This window comes from Hirundo rustica, chromosome 1 (assembly GCF_015227805.2).
Source record: "Hirundo rustica isolate bHirRus1 chromosome 1, bHirRus1.pri.v3, whole genome shotgun sequence".
Classification (NCBI taxonomy): Eukaryota; Metazoa; Chordata; class Aves; order Passeriformes; family Hirundinidae; genus Hirundo; species Hirundo rustica.
The window spans coordinates 62,345,805-62,358,799 of record NC_053450.1 but is presented as its reverse complement, the minus strand read 5'-3'; the positions used below and the strand labels follow the sequence as shown (position 1 = coordinate 62,358,799).

General features: G+C 37.4%; 1 protein-coding gene across 1 annotated transcript in view; it reads right to left on the bottom strand.

Moving 5' to 3' along the window:
• LOC120747561 (dynein axonemal heavy chain 5-like) overlaps positions 1 to 12,995 on the bottom strand; it is a 149,713-nt gene that overhangs the window by 4,487 nt on the left and 132,231 nt on the right. The window contains exons 73-74 of the mRNA XM_058420799.1: positions 10,736 to 10,868; positions 2,036 to 2,244 (exon numbers count right to left, since the gene is read on the bottom strand). Of these exons, the coding sequence (XP_058276782.1) occupies positions 2,036 to 2,244; positions 10,736 to 10,868 (342 nt within the window). The remainder of the gene's footprint in view (positions 1 to 2,035; positions 2,245 to 10,735; positions 10,869 to 12,995) is intronic.

Below are 12,995 nucleotides of genomic sequence, written 5' to 3'. Positions count from 1 at the left end.
ACACACATGGGGAATCAGGTTTCTTTTACATAGAAGTCTGAGTCAGTCCTCATTTGTATCACTAAAAATAAAGATTAACTTCTGTGAAATTACTGAATTTATCCTAGAGTATAAACAGTCCAAGAGAAGGCAGAGTCTAGTCCTATATTATTTTTTATTGCCAGAATGCCTAGTTTTCCCAGTGCTATAAATCTACTTTATTGCCTTGTGTTATCCATGGCATTTATCCATTGACTGTGAAGCAAACAGTGAGATATATGCAAGTAGGCAAATGATTTAGGAGCTGCATTTTTTCTCACAAATGAAAGGATTTTTCTGACAACTTCTCAGGTATTACAAACAAGCCATTAGAACTGCAGCACTAACACCTAATCACCTCAGCTTGTTTGAGAAGAAAAAAATCAATTTTCTTAACACATGAAATACTGATTTTAAACACAGCAGTATGACTATCAACAAAATAATAGCTAATTAAACACAAAGTTAGTCTTTGCTCAGGTGAATTGCTTTTAGAATGAGCCACTCCCACAGCCTAAGTTACAGAAAATGGTGACTACAACAGTAACCATCTGATTCTTAAGCTTGTGATTGTCAGCATAAATACATTTTTTAATCTCTGCACACAATGTATTTAGGGACTTTAAGAACTAGGGGTTATGAAGTGTGAAATTTTTGTATTTCTAGAGGCTTTCTCATTTACTATGGTCTATTAAATCACATTCTGTTTGGGGACATTTTACACTGATTATTTGGCAGTTCTTTTCAGAAATCCACTATTTTGATCCAAAAAAATGTAGGATGCCCAGTTTAGGCTGGCAAAATTTCAGAACCGACACAACCCCAGGGCACAAAAAAGCCATCTGAAATGTCCAGTACAAAATCTCTATCAGCTCTTGCTCATCTCTAGTGCAAAAGCAAACACCAATGCAGCCAAATGGCTGTTAGGTTTGCTTCCAGCCTGATCATTGCAAAAGTTACTTTGAAGTATTTTAGAATGCTGCTATCAGCGTGTTGTTAGCAAACCAAGTGTGGAAGCATAATCATTTTGTTAGAACTCCTACTCTTTTCCCTCATACTTGAGAACCCTTTGCCCAGGGTTCTGTGAGCTCCCTTCCATCCTACAAAGTGGTACCAGCAGACAGCTGACACACACACACAGGATAGATGATAGATGGATATTTCCCAGCAGCAGTCCTAGAGGATATTTGCCACTGTTGCTTTCTCTATTCTAGGCAGCTGTTTAAGCTAGTTTTTGCATTGCTAACAAGTACTGAGATTAAAATAGATCTTTAAAATAGCTCTCTCCTAAGGCTTCATAGAAACCTGTTGGCTGGATACTCTCACAATGACTCATTTCCACAACTCACACTTCCCACAAACATCTGTGAATCATAAAAAGCTTTAATGACTGTGGTTAGCTCTGCAAAGAAACTACACATCATCTAGGTATATATACTTCTTTTAACTCTGCTCTCAGCTGTTCCCTTTTTTGTGTTTCATTTCATGCCAGGTTTTTATTTTAGATGGTGCAGACGAGAGGCTGTATTTTTTATAGGTCTCTGCAGACCATGTCTGGCACAGTTCTGGGGTGGCATGAATAACAAACCTTCCGTTTCAAGGAACTGATTTGCAAGGATTGAGAACCAAGACCAAATCTGTTCTTCCTATGTCAAAGTTCTGGAAGTTATCTTGTTTTGTATTCAGAGGGATTTCCATGCAATAAATAAAAAAACCAGATTACTATAAAAGAAGAGGTAAAAAGGGGAAGATTAAGTTGAAATGTGAAAGCATGTACTTACCCAATTTCCTCACTATAATTAAAGCAGCCAAAAGATGTATTTCATTATTTCAGGAGCAATATTTTGTTCTAGCAAAAATGTCTTCAGTAGATACTGAAGATGTTTTATCCTATATTTATGCTAAAAAATAATATAGGTTTTACTTCATATAGTCAATATTAAGTCGACTTGAAGTTCTCCCAACGTCTCATTTAACTGTTCCTCAGAAGTTATAAAGGTCAACACGGCAATCTTACCTGTGGATTAAAGAATCCTGTCATCCAGAACTGGTTTGGACGGCCATCCTGCAGCCAGCTGCTGAACTGCTGGTTTCGCTCAAGAAGCTCAGTAAACCAAAATCCTAAAGTAGTTGACTCCCAGGAAATCCTAAACCAGAGTTTTGGAATTCTAGCATCATAAATATTATCTAAAGCATCTTGCAATTCTTCTGACATAATTATGGTTCCTGGAAGATAAGTAAAACATTCAGAATGAACTTTCCCCTAGCTTGCAAAGGCAATTATAACTTCCAAATGACATTCCGAGTCTAATAAACCCTCTTTTGTTGTGCCTTAATTGCACACCTGTAGCACTGCAGTCTTATCAGTTTGCAGTTAATTTGTTCAAAATTATAAGACTTGATTCAAAGCTAAAGGCGATAAGATAAATGATTTTTCATCTGTTGTTTTGATCAGAAACAAAGATATGTTTCTTAAACAACTTCTCCCTCATACACATTATTTATATTCATTATATTCACAGAGTGTCTGGAATGCAATTAATCATTGAAAATTTTTTACAAATTTTAATGGATCCTACATGCATGATCAATGATAGAGATACTGTGTGTAACTCATCTATATCCTAAGCATGTACTGGCAGTGATTATATTCATGAAACTCACTGTTATTAATGATAACTTTGTACATTTCCATTATCAAGATTCTCAGTGGGAAAGCAGTAGGTAGAATACAGCTAGAGGCAAGATTTTTTTTTTTTTTGGCAACGCAAACTCACGTATTCCACACATAATCCTGTTCTCTCCACTAAAATGTTGGTGCTTACTAAGACAGTGATTTTTCAGTGACACTCACCATTCCACGTGCTGGAAGTTCCTACACCTTATGTACTCTCAGTGGTACTGAGATCTGGCACACAGCCATGCCTCAGGATGACTTCTCTGTCCCAGAAACTGTTTTTATTATTCTCTTATAGAAACTGGTCTGGTACCCCAACTTTGATTAGATATTCATATAAACCCAAAATTCAATATATCATCACATACACAGCTGCTGTAATTGCCACAAGGACAACATGAGATACCAAACAGAATTAAGTGGCTTCCACCACAGAACATGTAAAAGAAATAGGAATGTTCTGAGTGACTGCAAACAAAAACTGCAATGGTCCATGCAAACATACCCATGAGGAAGTGTCACCTGTAAAAAGAAAACATTTCAGAGCTCTTCCTTCCACTGATGTTGACAGGGCTTCAGTTGAGGTGAAGGAAAAAAGTATCCAGAAACCAGACACCAGCTTAATTTTGAAGAATGCAGCGTTACAACCTAAACACTACTATGGCAGTGTGTTCAAATTTAGTGCTTTCTACAATATATAAATGGCAAATAGGCCTTGATTTCTTCTAGCAGACGAGTGAGCTGTTTCTATTCATATGCACCTCTTTTTGTGCAACAAATTCCTTGAGAAAACCATTAAATTTTACAAAACTGTAAATATTAAAAAATACCGACTATCCTGCATTCACTGCAATTGCTCTGTAGTCACGCTCAGAATCACATTCTGGGGTAGCTAAGAGACTTTTATAACACGGTTAATAAACCTTCTATTTGATTATTAATCTTCTCTAACCAAGAGAACCAACATTTGAGGAAGAAGCCACTCCATGTCTTCTCCACTTTGCGTAGAAAAACGTTGTATTACACCGTACACTGTATTCACCTTACAGAGATGGAAAAAGTGGGGGGAAAAGTCCTGCAAGGCATGTTGGTTTCAACTTCAGAGCAACTGAACTGAGGGCACAAAACAAGTGAGGAGCATCCTGGTTTAGCCCTGGGGATCACTACCATTGAATTGAGAAAGAAAGAACTCTTTCACCTCTGCTTTTTCTTGTTTTCAGGCTGATACATTTAACTTTCTCCTTTCTTTCTCCATTCTTCTGGGCAGGCTGGAGCTTTTCAAATAGGGAGATACAACCAGTCTCTGCCCCTAAGCACTGTGAAATCCCTTAGGATGTCTGCCTGCTATGACTCAGAGCAGCTGTTGAGGATGTTAAGCCAGAGTGTTCTTGAGGATGAGGTATGTTCACAGCTCAGGCCGTGCCCATATATCTGCATAAATATTCCTAGTGAGTGGGTGTCATCTCTGGCAGTAGGCATACCATGCTTGAATTTCAGCAGTAAATGGCATCTGTGGGCATTGGGATGCATTCCTGCCGCCAAAATACTCTGATAAAAATAAAAATAACTAACAAAATAAAATAATTGTCAGAAATAAAATCAGTACCATAGGAGAAAAACCATGCCATCTTTCTGGACAGAAGTGATACAGGTGCTTGAAAAACTATTTTTGATAAATTGAATGAGTAGTACAATGCCATAGGCTTCTCATATTTAACTTCTGAGAACCTCTGAGCACTGTACTATATGAAGAGACTGAATGTCCTATGAACTTAACATGACAGGCTTGAGTGCTCTATGAATCAGGCAGGCCAACTGTTTATAACTTGGTTATTTTGGGAGTTACTCCATGATATTCCCTTCCTTGAATGAAATAAAGGCCATCCAAAAATGACTGATGAAGGGTCAGGTCAGTTAAAGGAAAGGGGGCATTTCCATGCTTCAAAATTAATATCTACTATAACCATACTGTTCACACAGTATGGAAATTAGATTTCCCCTTTTTGATTGCCCTACATTTATGCCATCTCCCTTCTAAACCACACCAAATCTATCCTATTGCTGAGCAGTGAATAACCCAAATAAAGATTCTCAGTTCTGAGGATAACTAGTTTTTATTGATAATTAAAGCAAATGGTCTGTTCTTTTAAAGTGATCCGGTGTTAGGGTTATTCAATCAATAGATATAATGCTTTGAATAGACTACATCAGGAGCTTGTATTATTTCTTGGAGCTGACTCTTTTCACTATAATACCCCCCACAAACTGAATCTGGAGACTGTGGAATTTGTAAAATTTGGATCTGTTTTGAATGTTACATTTATGAAAGTGTCTATCTGGACTAGGAAACTTGCACAGCTCATTTAAATGAGCATCTAAAGTTAGGAACAAAGGAAGGATCTTAAATTCCAGCATGAACCAAAAAAAGCTTTGGTCCACTGACTGATTCTCTTCCCACAGGCACAGATGTAAATCAAAAATAACAAGATTAATTATGTAGGATATAAATGAGATGAGAAAAAGCTACTTTCTCCATCAAGTACAGTTTGCCAATAGCTGATATCATTCTAATAATTTGGAGACTAGCCCTGGAGGAAAATACTTGCTAGACATTGCGACTGTTAAGCTAGCCTGAACAGTACATAGAGAAAAAAGATCAGTGAAAGCATCAATCCATTATTGACTGTCGCAGTTGCAACCCCAGAAGCTGACTTTTTCAGCCTTTAATCCCCACTCAAGTTTGCCTCCCAAAGAACCTGCTTTGCTCTTCAAGCAGTCATACCTTTCCTCCACCACCAAGCTCAACACTCCCTCTTCTTTGCTGAACATGTTGAAAAGAAAACACCAGCTTGTTTATAACTTCCTAAGTTTTTTTCTCTTTCTGCCCTATGGCAACAGCTAACACTTGCCTGTGTTTCCTTCAAAGCTTTTTAAATTATTCTACCCAAATACACAAGGTATAAAAGCTAATGTACATTTTCCTATACCTAAAACTTAATTTATTTTTTTTTTCCCACAAGCTTTAGTATGGTTCTGCCAGCTCTGTGACCACCACTGCTGTGCTGATAGAGATCGACTCCTTTGCTTCAGGCAGTTCTTTGGGTATTTTTCTCTTTCTTCACTTGCAGTACGTGGGCACTTCAGCATTTGGAGGTAATTCCCAGGAAGTTCTCAGAATGTGATTTAACTCCACGATGTTGTATTAATCCCAAGGCCCCTCAACTGTTTGTCACTTTCTTTTGCTCCAGCTCTAGAGCAGGAAGAGTAAAACAAGCAGCCAAGACCTGCAATGCACAACACTCTCTCTGTGTTTTACTTGTAGACTGGTATTCTCCAGCTGTATCTAACCTTTGCTCCTGCTCTGTTTTCTCTTTGTTTCCCACCTTTCTTTTCTGGTGCAGAATCCTCTGATTTAATTCTTCAAGTCAGGAGAGATGAGAGGAGCTAAGAAACTTGAGTAGCATGAAATTTTTCACAAAAATCCTAACTTCTCTTCAATAGCTAAATCCTTCAGTCAGAAAGATGGTGATTTGAAAGTAACCTTGTAAATTGTTATGAAAATTTACTATCTCCAGTACTTCAGCTCTTGTCTGAAGAATCCTTTCCATCAAAAGACTGAAAATAAAAATTTTAAAGCAGTAATTTGAGGATGAAAATCCATACACAACTCTACAAAAAAAGAAATACAAATCACTACCCTGAGCTAAAGCAATACAACAGACAGATAAACTCTATTCTGCAGTTTGTCCTTAATGTGCAGTGTGTGTTTCTAAACAGTTGTCCCAGCCAGCATCATGGTAAGCATATGCAACACCTATTAAGAAGTCCAGAAATGATGTGCCACACTGTGAAAAACAACAAGAGGCATTCTGGCATTCTTATCAGGATGAGAAGTAAATAATGGATGAGAGCTGCTGAGCCAAGAGTAACTACAACACAAGACACCCTAGACTCAACCCCTTCATTCCTCAAATTATCTCCCCATTGTTTTCCATTCATGTCTTCACTGAGCACTCGTAACTATTTTTCAAATAAAAATCCTCATCCAAAAGTGATGATCCTTGCAAGCCTCAAACACACACACACACACACACACACAGAGCAAACACACACACAGTAGAACCTAGCAAGGCAGGAGCCCAAGATCCTTCAGGCCAAAATTCTATTACCATTGTCAGCAAGCCAAACTAAAACTGTGTTAGTGTTAGCAGTCTTATACTATTACGAGTCAAAAAAGAACTTAGCCAGACAGGGGGAATGAGTCCATACTGCTTCCTTTCATGGGAAATTACCTTTCCTGTGCATTCTGGCAAGACTAGTTTCCTGAGCTTCACTTTTTCACCATGCAGGTTAAAATAAATTACCAGCTACCTCTTTTGACTCTTTTGGAACTTCACTTGTATCCCTCTCATAAGGTGCTACATACAATGAACAGAAATTCCTTGCAGCATCATGATACAAATGCTACTTTCAACTTCATGGTATTCTGAGTTGAAAAAAAAGTAGTGAATCTTTACCTTGGGCTTCACACACAAGCTTGTGTAGATGACATAAAACCCCTACACAACTCCTATAGCATGTGTAGAACTACATTGCCATAGAACTGCTGTATTTGTAGGAAGTATGTTATCAGGAAAGGACTTTTCTCTCCTAACTCTGCAAATACTGTACAAATAGCAGTGGGAGTTCTGTGATCATGTGGCAAACATATTACATGAAAAGACTAATAAATCCAAGGTTTCTCAGATGTTCTTCACTTGCTCATGAAATAGGCAATTTAGGCAATTCCCAAGGATTAGATTGAGAACACAAATCTGTAAGGTACCAGAAACCAGAACCAAGTGGATGAAGTTTTATGACCAAATTAGAACCTAGATATAAGTAAATGAGTTAAGCATTTTTTTTTTATTTCACAAGAAGCCCTTAAACACAATTTTAAGTGGGTTAAAAAGAATAACGATTAAAATCAAACTAAAAGCCGTGCTTATTTCCATTGCCATTTGATACCCACTTTCAGTGCTACTACAAGTATGCTCCACTTCATTCATGAAAACACTCCCACAGAATCTCTCTTCTCACTTTGTTCACCAAGAGAAGACATCAAAATGCTTTCCACTCTTATTCAGTGCATGGAAAAAATAAAGAAAATAAAGAAAACCCCATAAAATCTTACAGAAAGACCACATACAAACAAATTTTAGCAAACTCTGAAAGGCTAGAAATAACTGGATGGGTTAGATGCAATTAGATTTAATTGCATTTAGAGACACCATCTTCACTAGTGGGAGAGGGGATGTGAGGTACCCACTTAACAATTAAGAGTGGAGGATCAGTATTCTGTGCCAGAGGCCTCTACACTGCCAGAAGCAGGACATAAGTACACAGGAACTCTACAGCTCAGATACTGCCTTACGAAGAATGGTCATTTTCTGACAGGGGCTCAAGATCTGCTGCTCAAAACGCATTACGACATGGCATTTTTGGTGCAAACCCCATGTCTTACTTCTCCTTGTCTCTGAAAAGATTTCTCTGTTCGGAACATGGCTTCTATTTAGAGCACTCGAGAGGAAAACCATCACTGCCGTGTTCTGATTTATGGTTAAGCTCTGTATTATGCCAACTGTGAAATAAACTCTGGACAATCAATAAGTAATTAAAGCAGAAGTAATGGTTGGGACATAAGTGAGAGTACAAAGTGCAGCTACAATCTAATTACTACGATTTGAGCCAGAAAAAGTATCCCTCTGGGCAGCAAAGTTTATTGGTGGAGATGCAAGCTTCTGGGGCATATTTGCCAACAAACATGCTGGACACATGCTGAGCATCCTCACCCCTCCCAAAAGCTGAACTGCTTAATCCGTCCTCTGCGTAGAAGGACAAAACTGTGTCTGCAAATTCCTTCTCCATCCCTCATGTACAGCTGCACATGGGCTCTCCCTGCGGAGGGCTTTACATTACCTCAAATGTAGCATGGTGAGCAACATCAAAATAACAAAGTCCATCCATTCACATCCAAATTACTGAATCAGATATTCAGACTTCCATTCACGGTCTAAAGACACACTATATTCTTAAACACCAAATTTATTTGAAATTATAGGTCTGCTAAAACTGGGTGCTGGGAGCAGGCTTACGAAGCCAGAGCCAGACACATGAGCAGGGCAGGTGTCAAAAATTACATGACCTGTTTGAGCAGGCACATCAGTTTACCTCTTTGTAAAGAAAAGGAAGCTCCTCAAATGACCTGAGATTGCATCTGACTAGTTTTGGAGAGAATCTGGTATGAGACAGTTTGGGGTTTTCCCTTTTGCTGAGGCAGAGTGCCTAAATGTTCTTTCCATCCCCTAATTAACAGTCTGCCATATGCACCTGATGAACATGCCAGAAGCCATTAATTGTTATTGTTAACTATACATCCAATCTTGTTTTCAGAGCAATTTTCCACTATATTTAACTTTCCTGTCCATAAGAAATGATGTTTTAGAGAATTGCATGAAAGTTACAGCATTAACTTGATTAAACATCTGGCAGAGGCCTGTGCCCACTGTGGAACTGGATGTGAAGTGCAAATAAATTATGTTTGTCCTCCACCCCTCTGAAGACTATTATACATATTGAGAATTTAAATACATCTGCCACAATCAAGGAAAGACTAACACCTTCCTGGATGGAAAATATTCTTTTTATTTACTTGAAAAGGAACTCTATTCACATATGAAAGGGAATTTTCAGCTCAGGAAGAGAGGACAATTGTTTTTTCCAGCTTGATCTTTGCATATGTTATTACATAATTTAAGTATAATGTTATTATAATGAAAGATTATTAGTTTGGGCACATTTATGAACCTCTCTCCTAGATTCAAATTATAGGCATGAGGTTTCTGAAGCATGCATTTTTGTCTTAGTGCATCATACAAATGTTAGGGAAAAAAAATCCCTTTTGACCCTTATGTAATAAAAATACAAATTTAAAAATATCTCCCCTCATGAAAGACAATGTCAGAACACCAGTAAGGCAGATTATAGTAATGCCATCAGCTATGTCAGAAGGGACTAATTCTGAGGCATTCTGACCTGCTTCCTGTGAGGACAGTTTGCTGTCTCAGATAATTTCTGTATCTCTGCTAGAGAACAGCAGACTTGTGTGAGAGCTTTACCAGTGGAATCAACCTGCTTCATTCTAATTTGTTAATTCAAGAAGCTTGGCTGAGCAACAGTACACCTTCCTTCCTGGGCATTTCAATTCTTGCAGATGAGCAAAACAGAAAGTGAAAACAAAAAGCAGATGGCAACATCATTATCCCTTCTTTTTTCCTCACTCCTTTTCTGATCAAATTTTCCATCTGCTTCTAGTTGCCTCTGCTCTTGGTTTATTTTAACTTCATTCACCATTGCTCACTTTCAGCCGAATACTCATGTCTGTGAGAGATACAGAGTGCTGCTTTCTGCCTCCTGTGATGCCTAAAAGAAGAACTATCTGTCTCTCTTTTGACTGACACTGCCACTCACTTCAACTTCCATTTAGAGATGCCATTTGGTATAACCAGTTTCACAGAAATGTCAAATTTCACCTTAAATTAGAGTCTTTATCACCTTGCCTCCTGAGTTCTCTGTCTCTCAATTACTTAGCAGCAACACTTCTACCTTGTTCTATATCATTATGTCTCAGCTTAATTTCATAAATGACTCTGGTACACGACCCGTGGATTTAATCACGCAATTCAGCTCCTCTGAGCTCTGTAGGATCCTAGAGAGAATCACAGAAGTAAAGTAATGCTGAGGGACACGAACTGCAATACTGGAGCACATGCATGCAGAATAAATTTAGATGGAGTGTCCTTAGAGAGGCAATCCAGAGATTTTAAGGACTAGAATTAGTGGTCATATGATAAAGAGAGAGAAAAAGAGAAAAACTGTGTGAGGGAGGGAACAAAAGAGAAGGAATGAAATGAGGAGAAACACTTATTTAGTTATATGGTATAAGCAACTTCTAGTAATAAATATTGCACATTAATTACAATTTTTGATATTGCAGCTTACCATCAATAGCCAATTTGAGATCAGTCAGTGTAGTTCGAACTCTGGATATAACAAGTTGCATCCGATCAACTTCTTGACGGAGAAAAATGTTTATGGGCTGAAAAGCTCCCATCTTTTGAAGCTGGGCTTTCACCTAAAAAAGAATAGTGCAATGATTATAAAATTTAATCTCCTGTTTCCCATGCAATAATTTTTGAAAGCAAAAACATTTTCAGAAAAGAAACATTTTAGTAACAGATGGCCATTCAAGTCCTGTGCCAACTGTAAGATTTAGCACACTGTGACTCATTAGCTTACCAGAACGAGCTCCTCCATCATTCTAAGAAGGGAAAGTTCCCTCTTTTTGAAGGGACACAGCAGTTCCTTCTGTCCTTGTTAGGCTGCAGGGTCTTAGATCTTAAAATAAAAAAACCCTCATGCCATACAAAAGCACCATTTGATAGTAACTTCCTTGTATTTCCAAATTGTGCTGGGTGAACTTTCTCACCTTTTCTTACCCTGCTGAGCTGAAATAATGCAACAAATGGAGTTCCACTTAACAAGCACAATGATATGAACAAACTGCTACTTTCAGTAGCATGTGACTTGTTCATAGGACAAGATGCTCATGGATATATTACTAGAGAGGCAAGATTGCCAGAAATAATACAGATGCCACAGAAATCTGTTACACAATTATGTGCATCATTTTGCAAGTAGAAGCCTTTGGCCTTTTTAAGTTTTTAAGGATAACAGTTTCTCTCAAATTCAGCAGAGAATATTTTCAAAATGGAATCAGTTGTCTGTGTTGGTTAAGGACATATCACAATAACACTGGCAACAGCATTCCCCATCTTGCTTTTGCATATGATGTGTATGGAATGTGCTTCAGACATGCACTGCATGTTCTATATGTATCAAAGATCACTGTATACTACAGTGCATGAGAGAGGCTTTAATGGCACCTGCAAAAATCATGGTGCCTATACCATATACAGTACCAAAATTCTTGATTACCCTACACAATACCAAAATACTTGAGTGTTCAGACTTTTGAGAGTTGTTCCCCACTTTTAGAAAGTCACCAGCTCATATATCTCATTGTATACATTATTATGAATACTATACATTTTATACAAATAATAAACATTACTAAAGGTTTAATTATTACCATGAATAGCAAACTTCTGCAAGATGAACATCATACAGCAGATGAGTAGTTATAATCACTAGTATAAATATACAAATGCTTTGGCAACTTCCAAACCTTAAATTTCAACTCCAAGCCCAATAAAATACTCTTTCTCAACTTTCTCTGCTATCTTCCTGGGAGACAGCTATCAGCAAGGTTATACATCATATTTTAATCACAAGGACCCATGGGTTTGTCAGACAGAATGTCCAAGAAATAGGTGCCAGCCAATTATGCTAATGCTTTGCAGTGTGACAGTACATTTTACAGACTGAGTTAATGTGTCCTGCCTGTGAAAGAGAAAAAAATACTTAAATCAGCTATTACAAGACTTGAGCTGAGGCAATGAAGTTTTTGGATAATCCACACAATGATGTATTCTGATTATTTCATACAAAATCCAGGAAAGCCTTCTGCTTTCTGAAAAATTCACAGGAATTGGTAATTTTGTTTGCTGACAAAATGTAAAAGCATTTGATTTTTATTTTCAGAATACTTAGAAGTCTAGTGCATGCCATTAATAAGAAAGGAGTTATACAGAATATAGTCTATGCATTTTATCTTTTAAATAAGAAATACACTTCTTATTTCTAGTCCACAAAGCATGTGTTCCTTTTCAGGATCATTTAGAGGAAGAATTTTCCCATTTGAGGAAAAATTGTATGGAAGAAGTGATTAAAGGGGCTATTTTCCAAAATATTAATATTTATGAATCTACAAAGAGGTCATGAAATAAAGATTCTAAAATATTACTGTGCTGATTTAACTAGTACAACTACTGTACAAGTTAACTAGTGAATTCTCAGAACTTACACATTCTTCTTCACACTGACTCACATATTTTCATGCACCTACAAAAACACTCATAATATTTTGAATAATGGAGCCAACCAATAAAGCCAAAATTTGCTAATCCAACCTATGTATGTTCACAATACTCAGTCTGGAGCACCAAGCATAATCAGATATCAAAACTGAAAAAAATATTACATACTTCTTACTTTATTGAATACAAATCAGTCCTGATGGATGGTGAGATTTACTGGGTATAACATAGTGCATTTCCTGGAATTCTTGCTGCTAATTATA